Raw genomic sequence first — 17451 nt, 5'->3', positions numbered from 1 at the left:
CTCCCAGCGTCCCCCGGGCGGCAGCGGCGGAGGGGACGACGCCCGGGCCCCGCCCCCCGGCGCGGCCCCGCCCCCGCCCGCCCAAGTCTGCGCGCGAATTCCGTGGCGCCAATTGAGGACTGCAGTCGAGCGCCGAGCGGTTCCGGGTGTGACGCGCGAGACAGCGGCGCGCGGGGCCGGCGCGAGGCAAGTGGAGCTGCCGACGCGGGGCTGGGAGACTGGGGGGCGTAGCGCGTGCCGTACGCTCGGGGCCCACGGCTCCGCGGGGTCGGTCGGCTGCAGAGGAGCCGGCGTGGGAGATGCTCAGGGGGCCCAGAGCGTGGCAGGGAAGGGAGAGCGCCCGCAGCGGGTCGCTTGAGGGGGCGGGGGGCGTCCGCGGGAGAGAGAGGGCCAGGTAGAGGGTAGACGAGGGCCGGAGTCCGCAGGACCGGACGGAGTTTGAGGAGAGGCCTGGAGGGGCGGTGCCTCCGCGGGGGGGCGTGGTCGTAGACGCTCGAGGGGAGGGGCGAGGGGGGCGGAAATGCTTGGTGGGCGGGGCCGTGGAGATTGAATGGCCGGGGAGGCGGGCCCACCTGGAAGGGGGTGGGGAAGGGGGAGGGGAAAAGTTTGTTACTGGGCGGGGCCAGATGCTAGCGGGCGGGGCCAGTGAAAAGGTTCCAGGAGAGGTGGAGTCGGCTTTAAGTGGGGAGGGAATCCCGCTGGAGGGAGGTGGGGCAGAGAGAGAGATTAGTGGAAGGGTCCAGGTCTAGGCAAAGGGCAAACGAAGGGTCGGGAACCTTCTGTGTAAGGAGAGGTCTGGCTTTGTGGATGCCTGATGAGGGAGCGGAGCCGAGGTGGGGTTCGCCGAGGCCAGGGAAGGGAGGGGTCCCTGGAGAGAGTAAATCAAATGTCTCGGTGTATTGGGTTTATTGTTGCCCGAAGGGGTGGAGGGAGGGTCAGAGGAGCCTGGGGAGCAGAGAGAGAAGGATGTTGATGACCTTAGGTGAGGGAGCGGCTTGAAGGGTAAGGCGAGGCAGGGGCGCACGTGGCTGGTAGAGATGAGCCTTTGGAAAGGGGAGCTGGCATCTGAAAGCTGCGGGGAACCATTGAGGAGAGACGGTAGGGAATGGGATCAAGGACATCACTTCTTGGCTCCCCCCCCTCCCCCCCCCCCCCCCCCCGTCCCCATTTCAGCCCGTTTGAATCTCTCACCTGTTAGCCAGAGGGAGGCATGAAGGAAAAGCCAGTGGAGTCTAAGTGAGACTTCCTTAATATCCTTTTGTCTTAGGATTCTCTGGGAGTTTGCTAGGCTTGCAGATCCCCCCCCCTCCCCCCCCCCCCGCCCCCGTCTTCCATTTCCAGAACTTCTGATTCAGTGGGCTGGGGTATTGTAAACATAATCCCAGGCGGTTCGTGGAGTTGGCACTCTCCATTCCTGGTATCCATCATTGGCTGGCTATGTGGCCCTGAGCAAAAAGTCACTTTCCTTCTCCTGTCTCAGCTTCCCCAGTCGTCTTTGGGGGACGTTGAGCTGTTCTAAGCCTCAGAGGATGAGAGAGAGTAGCGGATTTAGGGGAACGGTGTAAAATATTTTCCGTGGGTGGAAGGGGGGGTGGTCAGGGGAGCAGACAGGTCAGGAGATGTGAGCTTTCATTAACAAGAAGAGAAAGACTAAACTGTTTAAAGACCCTTTTATATTTCACTCCTTGCCCTGTGGCCTCCAGGTTTTTGAAAGATCGAAAGATCCTGCTTAGTAATTCTTCAGTAATGATGTTTTTTGTTACCCTGATTTTTTAAATAAAGGCATATGTGTGGGCCAATGCATTCAGGACCAGGCACTTGGTTTAGGTCCTGTGGCCATAATCTGAACAAAGTAGACAAAATCCTTACCTTTATGGAACTCAGCATTTTAGCTCTGCACTGCTGAATAGAGTAGCAACTAGCCACATATAAATATTGTATCTATTTATTTGTTTTGAGAGAGAGTGTGCAAGAAAGTGATCGGGGGAGGGGCTGCGAGAAAGGGAGAGAGAGAATCCCAAGCAGATTCTGCACTGTCAGCACAGAGCCCTACACGGGGTCTCGAACCCACCAGCTGTGAGATCATGACCTGAGCCAAAACCAAGGGTCTGATGCTTAACCGACTGAGCCCCCCCCCCCCCCCCCCCCCCCGCCAGGCACCTGCCACATGTACGTTTTTTAATTTAAATTAGAAACAAATGAGAAACTCCTCAGCCCCACTAGCTGCGTTTCAAATGCTTGAAACCCCATGTGGATAGAGTGAGCTTTTTGGACTACGTGGGTACAGAACGTTTCTATTGTGCAGAAAATTGTGTTAGAAGCACTGCTCTAGAGAGTGGGGCAAATTCTAATCTATAAGGTCCGGTTGTGCTAAATACTGGGAAGGGTAAGAGGGAGGGGTTAGGACAGCATTCGTGGCAGCGGGATTGACTGTGGGGGATCTTTTGGAGACGGCACCAGTGGGATTTATGGGTTGATGAGTTTGGGCGTGAGAGAAAGAGGTTGAGTCGTTGGTAACTCCAAGAGTTGGTGGTGGTTGTTTTGTTTTCCTTAATATTAAAAAAATTGCGTAGAGTCAACTTCCTCTTTTTCGCGTATGGTTCTGCCGGTTTTGAAACATGTCGAATTACGTGACGATCACTGCGCTCAACACACGGCACGGTTTCGGGGGGCCTGGGTGGCTCCGTCGGTCAAGCGTCGGACTTCGGCTCAGGTCATGATTTCATGGTTCATAGTTTCCAGCCCCGCGTCGGGCTCTGTGCTAACAGCCTGGAGCCTGCTTCGGATTCTGTGTCTCCCTCTCTCTCTGCCCCTCCCCTGCTTGCGCTCTGTCTCTCTCTCAAAAATAAATAAACGTTCAAAAAATTAAGAAAAAAAAAAAAGAAGAATAGGTAGCAGTTAAGGACACGGACTTTGGAGCCAGATACCTGTCTTCGGGTCCTGGCTTTGCAACCCTTCAGGCTGTGTGACTTTGGGCAAATTACTCGACCTCTCTGCTTCTCTCGCCTCATTTGTAAAATCACTTTCATCCAGTGCTCAGAGCCAGGCAGGGCGCCTGGCTGCTGGGGGGGCAGGGAGGGCATTTCCCAGAGGGAGTGGGAGGCTGGGTAAGTACAATTTTTTCTTTTTCTTTTTTTTTTTAATATGTCAATGTTTAATTTTGAGAGTGTGAGCGGGGGAGGGGCAGAGAGAGAGACGGGGAGACACAGAATCCAAAGCAGGCTCCAGGCTCCGAGCTGTCAGCACAGAGCCCGACGCGGGGCTCGAACTGACGAACCGTGAGATCGTGACCTGTGTCAAAGTTGGCCACGGAACCGACTGAGCCGCCCAGGCGCCCCTGGATAATGACATTTGAATAATTACATGGGGCCTAGAAATTGAACAGGTAATAGATACGCAGGGTTTCACATGAAACCGGGACAGAGGTATGACAGGTCTGGTTCCCACCCTTCCTCCCAGCCGCCTTGGGTGCCCCCAGCCACACCTGTTGGCCTCTTGATTATCCTTCCGTAGTTTCTATGTGGCAAATAAAAGCAATACGAAAGAATAAACAGGATCGTATTTTCTCCTGTTTTACAAAATTAGGAGCATATTACGTATACCGTTCTGCCTCTTTCTTATTTATTATTATTGTTTCAAGTGTGACTTAAGTATTCCTAGGGACTCGATCACGTGACTCAGGTCACGATCTCACGGCTTGTGGGGTTGAGTCCTGCGTCAGGCTCTGCACTGACCGTGTGGAGCCTGCTGGAAATTCTCTCCTTCTCTCTCTGCCCCTCCCCCACCTCAAAACAAACAAACAAACAAACATTTAAAAATATGTATACGTATCCTGGGGCGTCTGGGTGGCTCAGTCGGTGGAGCGACCAACTTCTTGGTCTTGGCTCAGGTCATGATCTCAAAATTCACGAGTTCGAGCCCCACATCCGGCTCCACGCTGACAGCACAGAGCCTGCTTGGGATTCTCTCTGTCCCTTTCTCTGCCCCTCCCTTGTTCATGCTCTCTCTCTCTTAAATAAATAAAACAAAAAAAATTAAAAAAATGTATATATATACATATATACATACCTAGAACTTCTCTTTACATCGGCAGGTAGAGAGTATCTTCATTCTTTTTTTTTTTTTTTAATTGAAAGAATTCTATAGACTTACAGGAAGTTGTAAAGCCAGTACCCCTGTCTTCCCCCAGGGGTGACATATACCCAGAGTCCAATATCAAAACCAGGAAGTTGGCAGGGGACAGTACCGGGAACTAGACCACGGAGTTTGTCCGGGGTGGGGGTGTGTGTGTGCGCGCGCGCGTGCATTTTCAACCCACGTGTAAATCTGTGTAACCACAACCACGGTCTGGGTGTGGAAAAGCTCCACAAAGGCACTCACTGTGCTGCCCCTTATAGCCGCTCCCCACCTGATCTCTTCTCCATCCTGAGTTTTGTCATTTGGAGAACGTTGTGTAAATGGAATAGTACAGTCCACAACTTCCTTTCTTTTCTTCTCTTTTTTGTTTTTGTTTTGTTGTTGTTGTTGTTGGGAGGCTCCACGCCCAACACGGGGCTTGAGCTCAGGACCCCGAGATCAAGACCTGAGCTGAGATCAGGAGTCAGACGCTCAAACGACTGAGCCCCCCCAGGCGCCCCAGTGCAGAACTTTCTGAGATCGGTATTCTCTGCCTGATATTTTGCTCCTGGTTTCTGTGAGCAGTATACCTTAGAAACTGCTCAGCGGCTGGTTTATATACGCCAGTGGATATAATTTAACGGACTTCCACGTTTCAGGGCCGTTTCGGATATTAGATAATCACCTCAAAACAGTTTTTTTCCCCTGATTTTAAAACATAACTCCCCTGCAAAAAAAAAGACCCAAAGGAAACTGAAATAAAAACAACAACAAACTGTAGATCTTAAGTATGTGTTCATATTAGATAAGAAGAAAGCTCTCTTCCGTCGAGGAGCCTTCTTATCTTGTTCTGACTTGGAGCTTTTTTTTTTTTTTTTTGTTTTGAGAGAGAGAGTGCGAGCAGGGGAGGGGCAGAGGGAGAAGGAGACGGAGCATCTTAAGCAGTTTCCACACTCCGCACGGAGCCCAACTCGGGGCTCGATCCCACGACCGGGAGATCATGACCTGAGCCCAAATCAAGAGTCAGATGCGTAACCGACTGAGCCCCCCAGGTGCCTCCGGAACTTTATCTTCGCTAATAAATCCCACCAGCCAGTCATTTTGGTCCATAAAAACGGGAGTTTCATCTCGGTGGACGAACTCATGTTTCTGACTTTGTGGGGTTTTCTTCTCTCTGGAAGAAGGAGGGCCGGGTGTTTCGGTCTCTGCACGACCCGTATTCTCACCAACTATTGGGATTTCTGTTTCAGGAACATCTGGCCGGAGAAGAGGAGGAGGAGAGGGGGGAGAGGGAATTCGGACGTCACCATGCAGCGGAGTATCATGTAAAGAAACAACTCCCCCACCCCGCCCTGTCCTACACTCTCTAAAGGTCTCTGCTCTTTCTTCTCTCTCTCTCTTTCTGTGCCTTTTCCTGGAAGAACACAAGTCACTCTTCAAATTGGAATTTCCAAGAGTCAGGAGGTAACACGGGGAGCGCGATGCGTAGGACAGTGAGTGTGTCCACTGAGAGTTTTGAGCCACGGGGTTCAGAAGTGCTGACCCAGTGTTTTGCAGTCGGTGGTTCGGCCCCCCAGGGAACAGCCGGCAGCGTCGTAACTAGGGGGAAGAGAGGGGGCGCTTCTCATCAGCATCTACTGGAGAAGGGCCAGGCACGCTGCTGGACGACAGTGCACAGGGCAGCCCCCGCCACCAAGAACGGGCGGCCTGAAACATCAGTAGCGCCCAGGTTGGGAAACCCTGTCCTGATGCAGGCCGGCCTCGGGGGAACGAGAAGGGGAAGACCTCGGCTTGTGGAGTTGAAACCGCTCGGTTGGACCCAGCAGCCCCAACTCTCTCACTGGGACTCTGAGGGGGGTGTCCCAGTCGGAGAGTGTGTGGAGGGGCCCCTCCCAAAAGGAGTGGATGGGTTCTAGGCTGACCCAGTCCTGGACCCCCAGCCCGGAGACCTGGGAGGTCACAGATCACAGGCTCCGTTCTTCTCACATGACGACAAATCTGGGGCGTAGCCTGTCCTGGGCGGACAGTGTGTCTGATGGCTTTCTTGGCTGGATCGGCTGACTGATTGGCTGCTTTAAAGTCAGCCATTCTGGAACGGGTTTTATTTTTATTTATTTATTTTTTTAAGTGTTTATTTGTTTTACTTTGAGAGAGAGAGAGAGAGAGAGAGAGAGAGAGAGAGAGAGAACGAACACAAGCCGGGGTGGGGCAGAGAGGGAGGGAGACACAGCATCCGAAGCAGGTTCTAGGCTCCGCACTGTCAGCAGAGGACCGGGCGCGGGCCTCGAACTCACGAGCCGCGAGATCATGACCTGAGCCGAAGTCGGACGCTTAACCGGCGGAGCCACCCAGGCGCTTCTAGAATGGTTCCTGCACACGGCGCCCCGGGTTTCCACCGTTGACGCCTCGTGTGCCTGGTCCGTCGGCCACAGGAAGGAGCCGGCTCTGGGACATTACTGTTGACTATGCTCCACGCCATGTTCGGGTTTCAACGGTTTATCCCTTAACGCTTTTTTCTGTTCCAGGCTGCGTTTCAGAGTCCCATATTCCCTTTTGTTGTCATGCCTCCCCCGTTCCCTTTGGTGTCACTCTGGGGGACGGTTTCTCCGACTTTGTCAGGATGCCTGCAGACGGTCCCCAAATTTGTCCGATGTTGTTGTCACTGGGGTCACGGGCAGTGACATGCAGCAGCCTGGCATCACCCTGTAGGAGGGGGCACGGGACATCCCCAGTGACACTGGCCTCCCTCACCCGGTCGGCAGAGCGTGGGCGAGGTGCCTGCACCAATAGCTTCCCACCATCCCTGCTCAGGACTCCGGTCTCCGGAAGCCAGCCACTCGGGCGAGCCAGTCTCAAGTGGAGAGGGGACGCCTTGCCTTGTTTGTCTTCAACATTTATTTATTTTTGGGACAGAGAGAGACAGAGCATGAACGGGGGAGGGGCAGAGAGAGAGGGAGACACAGAATCGGAAACAGGCTCCAGGCTCCGAGGCGTCAGCCCAGAGCCGACGGGGGGCTCGAACTCACGCGAGATCACTCGAGATCTCGCGAGATCGTGAACTCCCGGACCGCGAGATCGTGACCTGGCTGAAGTCGGACGCTTAACCGACTGCGCCACCCAGGCGCCCTGCCTTGTTTGTCTTCATAAGAGCACTTCCCGCCTCCTGACATTTTATATTTAGCGACTTAATATCGCCTCTTTTACTGGGTGTCGACCCCTCGGGGGTGGGGGCTTTGTGTCTGGGTCTCCGCCGAATCTCCGGGGCCCGGCCAGGTCCCCGGCACCTAGGAGGTGCTTAGCTGGTACTTGTTGAAGGAAAATTGGGATGCGTCATGGCTGTCGGGTGTCAGGATGGGAAATATAAGCAGAGCGTTGCCCCGCCCCTGCCCCCCCCCCCAGGCAGAGCGTCACTTTCCTTATCGAAGGGAGTTGTCGCGTGCTGGGACGGCAGTCCGCGTCGGAAGCAATAGAACGGGGCCCCGATCCGAGGACCCATTTGTGCTGTATTCATTCCCGTTTTCCCCTCCTCCTGTGTTCCTCTAGGTCATTTTTCCACCCCAAGAAGGAGGGCAAAGCGAAAAAGCCGGAGAAAGAGACCTCCAGCAGAGAGACAGAGCCACCTCCAAAGTAGGTATCGGGGCTAGGACGTGGTGAATTTGTTCCTCTCAATCAGGACCCTCTTGGCTCTAAGTGTTTCGAGCCCCGCTCAGAATGTCTTGGAGCCCTAAAGGGAATTTTTTTTGGCTCTGATAACTGGGAAGTCCAAAGGTAGGTCCGGTTTCAGGCATGGCCGGATCCAGGACCTCAGGGTTGTTAAGGCGGTTGGCAAGTCCGAGAGTCCCAGCAGTAAGACAACGTGGGGACGAGCAGTCGGGAGCGGGTTGCGTGCATCAGTCCTACCCCTTACATCCTGTTGGTCAGAACCCGTCACAGGGCCGCGCCTAGCTGCAGGGGAGGCTGGGAAGTATAGTCTCTAGCCGAGAGGCCATGGCCTTCGCCACATCCCAGGGGCTTGTGTGACTGAAGAAGGGAGGCCTTCTCTGCTCTCAGCAGGGACTCCCGTCCGCTCCCCAGCATCGCTCATCACAGGAGGTGGGCACGTAGGATGTGGTCGATGGATGGATGATGAAGAGTGTAGGGAAGGAGGCCTCCAGAAGAAGCCCGTTAAATGCTTGAAAGGAAAGGGAGGGCATGAAACTTAGGGAAGGCGCTGGAACGTTCAGGGCAGTATACCCCCTCTCTGCCTGCTGGAACGCCTCCATTTTCCCACCCTCCAGGGTGGCGCTGAAGGAACGGAACGGAGAGGTGCCTGAGAACGATTCTCCAGTGAAGAGGCCAGGGCGGAAGGCGGCCCGGGTCCTGGGCAGTGAAGGGGAGGAGGAGGATGAAGCCCTCACGCCCTCCAAAGGCCAGGTAGGTCCCCCCCCCCCCCCCCCCCGCTAGCCTCCCCGCTGTTTCTGGGAGGAGCCATAATTCCCATCAGCTCCCGGTGGCGCCTGCCCCCCAGGGCTTGTGCGTAAAGAGGGGTCTGTTCACATACAGATCTGAGAGTAACACACGATACAGACTAAGGGCTCAAAAACAGACGTGCGGTCTCTCCGCAGGTCAGAGGGCTTTTCGTCTTTTCCAAAGACATTTGCTTCCGTCCCTCCCTTGCTTAAAAGTCACTTAAGGGGGGGGCGCCCGGGTGGCTCAGTCGGTTGCGCAACTGACTTTGGCTCAGGTCGCGATCTCGCGGTTCGTGAATTCTAGCCCCGCGCGGAGCTCTGTGCTGTCAGCGCGGAGCCTGCTTCGGATCCTCCGTCTCTCTCTCTCTCTCTCTGCCTCTCCCCGACTCACGCTCGCTCTCTCTCTCTCAAAAATAAAACGTTAAAAAAAAAAAAGTCACTTAACGGGCAGCTGATTAGTAACCTTAATTCCCTCTGCGGCCTGAATGGCCCTTTGCCACATCCCTGAGTATATTCACGGGGTCCAGGGAGTAGCGGGGGCACCTTCAGGAGCTTGGACTTTGTCCTGGGGCTGCTGGGGATCCTTGGACCGGTTCTGAGCAGGAGAGAGACGCAAGAGGTGTTGGGTCACTGGCAGCCTTCACGACACTCCTTTGGGGCCCGTATCCATGAGGGTCCAAAGAGGAGCGGGAGACCACACGAGGGGTTTGAACGGAGAGTTTAATACAGAGAATGGCCAACCGGGAATGCGGTTTTCAAGTGGGTGACTGCAGGGGTGAAGGGAGAACTCCTTCAGGCAGCGTGGGGGTAGTCACCGCAGGATGCAGCCACCACGCCTGGAAGCGGAGAGCTGAAGTTCAGACCTTCAGACGCTGGCTGGCGGGTGCCGGGGTCTCTGAGCTTACAGGTGGTGCCCTGAAGGCCTGGTCAGATCTTTGAGGAAGGGGCACCGGGCAGAGGGGGCTGGTGTCTGTGGGGCGTCACGTCGCAGGCCCCGTGAGCGGCGGAAACACCGTCAGTTGGATCCCGCTGGCGCGGGCCCCGTTCCGGCACCGCGTGATGCACAGCGCCACAGCAGAGTGGGAAGGGGGTTCTCAGAGTCCCCGCGTCGTGAGGGAGAGGGGACGGGGTAGGCTGAGAGCTGAGGGGCGATCACTTAATAACTGGCAGGGGGCCCTGTAAGATGAGTAGAGCAGCACTTGAAACCAAGATACGAGGTAGGAATTTCTTTCTAATGAGCACAGAAAGTCCAGGATGAGTGTGCCAGTCTCTCCGTGTCGAAGACCCGGGCTGCGTCTATACCATTACTTTTATCCCTGGATGCTCTTGTCCAAGTGAATGTCGATATTCAGCCAGTGAGGAGGGCAAGACGTTCCTTGGGAAGTGTGCATCATTTTCCCTTATGTTGCCTTGTGTAGAAGTGAGGCTCCTGGCCACACCTAGCTGCAAGGGAGGCTGGGAAGTGTAGTTCTCAGACTCCTGACCAGACCTAGCTGCAAGGGAGGCTGGGAAGTGAGGTTCCCAGGCTCCTGACCAGACCTAGCCGCAAGGGAGGCTGGGAAGTGAGGTTTTCACACTCCTGACCAGACCTAGCCGCAAGGGAGGCTGGGAAGCGAGGTTCTCACACTCCTGACACACTAGCTGCAAGGGAGGCTGGGAAATGGGGTTTTTAGTTGGACCATCACATGCCTAGCTAAAAGTCAAAAGTTCCGCTACTTGAGAAAAAAAAGAGTCCATTTAGAAAAATTAGTGTCCGTGATGGGGAGAGTCAGGTACCATGAAATTTCACAGGAGGGTGGAGTGAGGCCCAGGTAAGAGAGGAGGAGGCCTGAACTGGGCCTGAACCCTCGACGAGGAGGTGGCCCCTATTTCTCCCCTCACTGTAGAATTGCTCTTTCTTTTGCCTTCCAGAAGCCGGCCCCAGGCTCTCCACAGGTCTCCCCTCCCAGCCCTGTCACATTTCCCGAGGGCAGCCCTCCCCTCTCCAACACCTCTCCTGCGGGCCTCTCCCCAACGGGGATCCCGAAGCGGCGCACAGGTAAGGACACACAGGAAGGATGCCCCTTCCGTGGCTCTTCTTTGTGCACGCGAGGGTTTCTGCACCAGGCGGCCACCCTCGTCCCAGCTCTGATCTTAATGTTGTGGTTGAGAGCATGGGCTGTGTGACCTCGGGTAAATGACTTACCTTCTCTGAGCGTCAATTGCTTTATCTGTAGGACAGAGATGACCATAACTGGGCATTTACCCTACAGAGGTTCAGAGGAAATAGGCGTAAAGTGCTTGGAATTGGGCCTGGCCCGTAGTGAGGACTCAGGAAGTGTTGGTTATTCTAACCGTGGCGACGCGCCATCGTGGAGGCAGCGCAGCTCACGGCGGGAGCACGGGGCCGGGGCCACGACGCAAGGGAGGCTTGTGGAAGAGAGATTCCCCAAGCCGAGCCCTGAAGGACACGGAAAAACAAGCAGGGAACGGGGAGGGAAGAGAGTTAACGGAAGGAGGCGGCGGGAAGGCCCTTCAGGGCACCGATGCCCTGGCGTGCTGGAGCTCAGTGCACAGGGTTGGGGACACCGAGCAGGGACACTGGAGAAGGTCCATGGGAAGCCGGCCTGTGGAGGGGCACCTGTGTCCCCTGAGGGATCAGGAAGGTCTCGTACAGGGGGAGCACAGGTGAGAGACCCTCGTGTGATGGCAGACGACGGGTGTCGCAGTTGTGACACATGAAACTAACAGACCGTATGTTAATTACACTCGCGTACAAAAGCCTTAAATAATTTTATGTTTGTTTTTATTTTTGAGAGAGAGAGAGTGAGCACGAGCGGGGAGGGGCAGGTTGGGGGCAGGGGGACAGAGGATCTGAAGCAGGCCGTGTGCTGATAGCAGCGAGCCCGACGCGGGGCTCGAACTCATGAACCGCGAGATCGTGACCTGAGCCGAAGTTGGTTGCCCAACCGACTGAGCCACCCAGGCTCCCTCCCAATTTTTTTTTAACGAAAAAAAAAAAAAGAAAAACAATAGCGGTGGGAATAGGGCACTGTACGTACGTGGGCGCTCAGAACTGAGCCAGCGCGGGGGGAGTGACACCTTGAGCTGAGCCTTGGAAAGGGATTGGTGCTGACTGCGCCACGCGGCCAAGAGCAGCCTGTACGGAGGCCTCGGGAGGGCGCTCCGGGGATCGCACACCCTGGAATGTTTCTGGAGAATGAAACGCACTTCGGGGAGCAGGGAGACCTTGAAGGCAGTGCACGGGGAGACAGGAGAGCGGGGCTGGCTCGCGGAGGCCCGCACGTGCTGGGCCAGGGGCCCGGGGCCCATCCTGGGGGTGCTGGGGCGCCACGGGAGGGCTGCGGGAGTGGGGGGTCATGACGACACAGCTGAGTGGCTCAGGGCTGACGCCGAGATCGGCCCTGGGTTGGGGGGAGGGGGGGTTGGAGAATTCTTTTTAGAGGTAATGACCTCTGAACTTTGCCCCAGAGGGCCACCGAGCAGCAGCACGTGCCAGGGCCCGGAGTCGTGACACAGCGTGGCGTGTCTGGGAACAGCAGCAGTTCGGTGGCAGGGGCGGGGGGCGGGGGTGGGAAGAAAGGGTTATGTGGCGTGGGAGGAGTTAGAAGGTCAGCCGGAGAGAGGTGAGGTAGGACAGGGGCCCACATCCAAAGACTCTGTCCTTCAATGGCTGGTGGGGAGACACGGGCGGCTTTCTGAGCGAGGAGGAGGACTGTGCCGGCCGCTGAGGGCAGGTCCCTCTGCGGCCATGCGCAGGAGCCACCGGGTCCAGGAGGCCGGGGAGAAGGTGACAGACGGCGATAAAAAAGACTGCAGTTGCCTTTTCGGTGAATTCCTCACCGCGCTTGAGCATCCGCTTGGGGTCTTCTAGAAGCGGCCTCAGAAGTTCCAGAACAAGAGTGCAAATGCGAGTCGTTTGTTTTGGGAAGCACAGAGAACGCAGACCGCGAGGGATTCAGGGAAGGCGGCCCAGCCGGGAGAAGATGGGCGTTCATGGTGGCTCCTTCCGTCTACAGGAGTCACTAGCGAGGGCCCGTCGCGGGACCCGTTGCTTCCTGGCCTCTCGCACACGTCTGAGGCCCCGGAAGAGCCATCCGGGACACGCACTGATGGTCAGGTCTTAGGGGTGCAGGCAGGGCACTGAGGGGGTCTGCTAGAGTCCTCCCTGGGTCCTGAGCCGAGCACATCACCGCGTCACTAACTTTTGGGGGTTGTTTTCACTCTGCACAGGCAGACGAGCGAGGCACAGAGAAATTAAGTAACTTGCTCCGGGTCACACAGCCAGGAGGCAGCACAGCTTGAAGGATGAGGCCCGCCTCGGGGCAGAAGGGGGGGCGGTTCCAGAGACTTCTCCAGGGGCCCCCATCACCGATGGGCCTGAGCTCACTGGGGAGGGGGGCAGATAGGCCGGCGAGGTCAGCCCTACCGTGCCCTTTTCCTTCCCAGCTCGGAAGCAGCTTCCTAAACGGCCGATTCAGGATATCCTGGAAGAACAGAGCAAGGATGAGGACAGAGAGGCAAAGAGGAAGAAGGAAGAAGGTGAGTCACCAGGAGGAGGGAGAGAGAGGGAGAGAGTGTGTATATGGCGGGAATCTGGAAGGGTGGGGGCCTCTCCGATGGGACGAGGTGTTAGGATCCCCGATTTGATGCCTGTGTCCCTGGATCCAGATGTGGCCGTCAGAACCTGACCCCCCCACCCCCAGCATAGGCATCACTGTTGTCAGAGCATTTTGAAATCCATTCCTTGGGCCTCTTCAGTTTAGTGTTAATTTGTACACAGTTTGGCCCATTTTTATCTTCTGTTTGTTTTGATGGAAAATCGTTTCCTCTCTATCACGTCTTTTTCCTGAGAGATTTTATCAGGAAGCAGAGATCCCCAGCCTCTCACAGCGCCCTTAGTGTCTCAGTGATTTTTTTTTTCTGGCCCCCCCGCCCCCCCCCCCCCCCCCCCCCCGCAACCAGGCCACGACCTCAGTGGCTCCGTCCGTTAAGTAGTTACGTCCAGACGACTGTTTATGTTCTAGAAACCTGGGCGTTGGAGAGAATGGTGCGCGCACATCGAAAGGGAAAGCAGTTATTTTTTTGGTCCGTCCTTAGTCACGATCAGTGACTAAATAGGATGTCTCCTGGCCTCCGCACAATTTCTCAAACTGTGGAATCCGATTGAAGACTGCCCCCCTGGTTTCCTGTTCCACATTGATTTTTGTGCAGTTTTTCGTTGTTGTTATTGTGTTTTGTTTTTGTTTTTTTTACCACGGCCACCAATGAAAGCCCAGCTTTGCAGAAAGGTAATCCAAGGATAGAGGTCAAAGGATACTGGAATCTGATACCTCGAGCTAGTAGTTCCTGAAGTGTCCACCAGATGTCGCCATTTCCCCTTGGAACCTTAAACCATCCTACCTTGTGGTGGTGGGGGGGGGGACTTGCAGCTCTGTGCATATGAAATGGGGGGGGGGGAATGCCACCGTAAAGATCTGATCCATTGGTCATTTGGGGGACCGTGTGAGATTCTACCAGTTATAGCCTTTGCCACTGCCAGTGTTTGTTAGGCTCAACTTCCCCGGGGCACACGTGACTTCCTGTTGGCCATTTTTAGTCGGTATCCATTCGTAGTGTGAATTGTGCGTTTTTAGCCAGCATTAGTGCGTGGGGTCACCGGAGGGCGGGTAGCTTCTTGATACTAAGGCACGTTTTTCTCAAGTTCACATGCTTTTTTTTTTTTTTTTTTTTTATTGTTCATTTATTTCTGAGACAGAGACAGAGCATGAACAGGGGAGGGTCAGAGAGAGGGAGACACAGAATCAGAAGCAGACTCCAGGCTCTGAGCTGTCGGCGCAGAGCCCGACACGGGGCTCAAACTCGCAAACTGTGAGATCGTGACCTGAGCCGAAGTCGGTCGCTCAACCGACTGAGCCACCCAGGCGCCCCATCAGTTTAAAAAATTTTTACTTTTTACCCATATCAGGTTATCACATGCGTTTGGGACTCTTTCTGGTGGTATTTTGCGGTGAATAATTCTAAAAGTTGCTAAGACGGTACTGGCTGTTTGTGTCCAGGTCTGGTTGCCCAGGCAAAGGAACACAGGGTTTGGATTGTGTTGGGGGTCCTGCCGTGCTTGGGGCTGACCAAGAACGGACTGTCACACCTCCTATCACTTTACAGATATGCTTGACTGGCACACAGGAGTAGCGGGGGGCTGACCGTCTCGGGACTTGAAATGTCCTTGGGGGAGTCAGAGTGATTCTTTTTTTTAAATTTTTTTTTTTTCAACGTTTATTTATTTTTGGGACAGAGAGAGACAGAGCATGAACCGGGGAGGGGCAGAGAGAGAGGGAGACACAGAATTGGAAACAGGCTCCAGGCTCCGAGCCATCAGCCCAGAGCCTGACGCGGGGCTCGAACTCGCGGACCGCGAGATCGTGACCTGGCTGAAGTCGGACGCTTAACCGACTGCGCCACCCAGGTGCCCCAGAGTGATTCTTTTTTGCCATCTGACTTTTCTGTCTGTTATCCAAAGCAGAGACCCCAACAGAAAGCCTCACAGAGCCTGAATTGGCCCAAAAGGAGGAAGCAGAAGGCGACCGGCCCACGACGCCCGCTGAGCACTTAGAGACCTCCCGTGAGTCTCCAGTCCTCTGCCCCCAGCCCGCCCTGGCTCTCTGGCTTTGGGTCGGATGTCTTCGGAGGCCAGTTAATTTTCAACATGACATAGCTCCTCAAATGTGTTGTTTAAATGCAAATTCTAGGAGGGGCGCCTGGGTGGCTCCGTCGGTTGAACGTCCGACTTCGGCTCAGGTCGCGATCTCGCGGTTCGTGAGTTCGAGCCCCGTGTCGGGCTCTGTGTTGACGGCTCAGAGCCTGGAGCCCGCTTCAGATTCTGTGTCCCCCTCCCTCTCCGCCCCACCGCTGCTCGTGCTCTGTCTTTCAAACATGAATAAACATAAAAAAAGATGCAAATTCTAGGGGAGTCGTAGGTTTTATTACCGATCTTACGGTTATAATCTCCCCCCTGTGTGTGTGGGTAAAGAAAAAAGAGCTGGGCGTCCTCCGATAAGATATTTGTATCTCTGCGAAATCACAGGTACTAAGTGCTGCTCACTGAGCGGGAATTTATGAAGTCAGACAGTATAGTTACCCTCACAGGCCAGACCCCAAGCCCGCAGCTGGGCGTCCGTGAGACTCCTGTGTGAGAAAGGACACCATGGGCTCATTCTGAGGACACAAATCGCATCCGATTTGCTGCAACGGCAGGAGAAGTGGGAGTGTTTTCTTCTAATCGTGCTGAGATTTCTTTTTACCGCCGTTCGCATCACGTCTCCAGTTTCAGGCCAGATGCCGAGCGGAACCCTTAGTACTTGCCGCAAAAGCTTCAGGCCCAAGAGGCTCCAAACTTACACGCGGAGAGAAAAGGGGCAGAAAGGGGGCCGTTTTCCGCCTGGGGCGTCAGAATGACCTGGGGTTACAAATGAGGTTTCGGGTTGGATGTTGGCGTCTCCAGCTGACCCTGTGTCTCGCTTTAGCAGCCGAGCCCCCGACAGACAGCACCTCAGAGCCTGCGGTGGCCGGAAAGCAGGAAGCACGGGAGGGGGACCAGGCTAAGCCTCCCCCCAGAGCTCCCAAGACGGTCAGCAGTTTCTTCGGTGAGTGTCTCCCGCCCATCAGCTCCCAGCCGCGCGGGGAGGAGGCCGGTGGGCCTTTCTCCGGAGCACGCCCTGCCCTACCCCTGCCCTACGGAAGGCCTGACCCCTCTCTCCTGGCCTGATGGGGCGAGAGGAGTTGGGCAGTGGGGGCTCTCAGGAGGAAGGGCCCACAGTTTCCTGACTTCATTCCCAGCCCCCCGGAAGCCGGCGACCAAGAAAGAAGGGAAAGAAGAGGGACCTGGCACCCCTAGAAAGGAGGAGGCCAAAGGGTGAGTTGATATCGACTGTCGAGTAGCGAGGACAGGGCATTAAAGGGAGTAGCGCAGTGGGTCCGAATTCTCTTGGTCTTATCCCTGTAAAGACGAGACCGATAATCACCAAAAATTCTTTTAGCTTTAAAAATCTGTGATTACGGTAGGGCCTGGAGGACTCCGCCGGTTTGGGCGTCCGACTTTGGCTCGCGTCACGATCTCGCAGTCTGTGGGTTCGAGCCCCGTGTCGGGCTCTGCGCTGACAGCTCGGAGCCTGGAGCCCGCTTCGGATTCTGTGTCTCCCTCTCTCTCTCTGCCCCTCCCCGCTTGCACCCTTTCTCTCTCTCAAAAATAAAATAAAAAAAAAAAACACGCAAAGAATTTTTTGAAAAGCTGTGATTGGGGCGCCTGGGTGGCGCAGTCGGTTAAGCGTCCGACTTCAGCCAGGTCACGATCTCGCAGTCCGTGAGTTCGAGCCCCGCGTCAGGCTCTGGGCTAATGGCTCAGAGCCTGGAGCCTGTTTCCGATTCTGTGTCTCCCTCTCTCTCTGCCCCTCCCCTGTTCATGCTCTGTCTCTCTCTGTCCCAAAAATAAATAAACGTTGAAAAAAAAAAGCAAAGCTGTGATTACAGTTAATTCTTCTTTTTTTTTTTTTTAAAGTTTATTTGTCAATTTTGAGAGAGTGCACGCACGGGCGTGCACGACCAAGGGAGGGGCAGAGACAGAGGGAGAGAGAGAATCCCAGGCAGGCTCCGCACTTGCCAATGCAGAGCCGGATGGGGGCTCCATCTCCCAAACTGCGAGATCACGACCCGGGAGGAAGTCAGGAGTCGGGCGCTCAACCGACGGAGCCCCGCAGGCTCCGTCCGGTGAACTGTTCCGATAAAAATGTTTTGGGGAGTCTTAACAGCAGTTTTGTGCCCCAGTTGAGACGTTGTTGGCGGGGGTAAAGGGCACCGTTTCAGCACGCGACATCGCTATGGGAACCGCTGG

At 55.4% G+C, this 17451-nt stretch overlaps 1 protein-coding gene across 12 annotated transcripts in view; it reads left to right on the top strand.

The window, feature by feature from the left end:
• The first annotated feature begins 51 nt into the window (after positions 1–51).
• The window catches only part of LIG1 (DNA ligase 1), a 43705-nt gene continuing 26305 nt past the window's right edge, over positions 52–17451 (top strand). For 2 of the 12 annotated variants that reach the window (XR_007147539.1, XM_047837138.1), the window contains exons 1-10: positions 52–186; positions 5367–5441; positions 7660–7743; positions 8394–8529; positions 10476–10602; positions 12497–12679; positions 13014–13106; positions 15085–15186; positions 16088–16207; positions 16401–16476. Coding sequence is in view for 11 of the 12 variants with exons in the window: in XM_047837138.1 (XP_047693094.1) it covers positions 5425–5441; positions 7660–7743; positions 8394–8529; positions 10476–10602; positions 12497–12679; positions 13014–13106; positions 15085–15186; positions 16088–16207; positions 16401–16476 (938 nt within the window). In the remaining variant the exon portion in view is untranslated. The remainder of the gene's footprint in view (positions 187–5366; positions 5442–7659; positions 7744–8393; positions 8530–10475; positions 10603–12496; positions 12680–13013; positions 13107–15084; positions 15187–16087; positions 16208–16400; positions 16477–17451) is intronic. The other 10 variants (XM_047837141.1, XM_047837139.1, XM_047837140.1 and 7 more) reach the window with 10 other exon arrangements.

Source organism: Prionailurus viverrinus, chromosome E2, assembly GCF_022837055.1.
Source record: "Prionailurus viverrinus isolate Anna chromosome E2, UM_Priviv_1.0, whole genome shotgun sequence".
Taxonomy (NCBI): Eukaryota; Metazoa; Chordata; class Mammalia; order Carnivora; family Felidae; genus Prionailurus; species Prionailurus viverrinus.
This window is presented reverse-complemented; position numbering and strand designations above follow the sequence as displayed.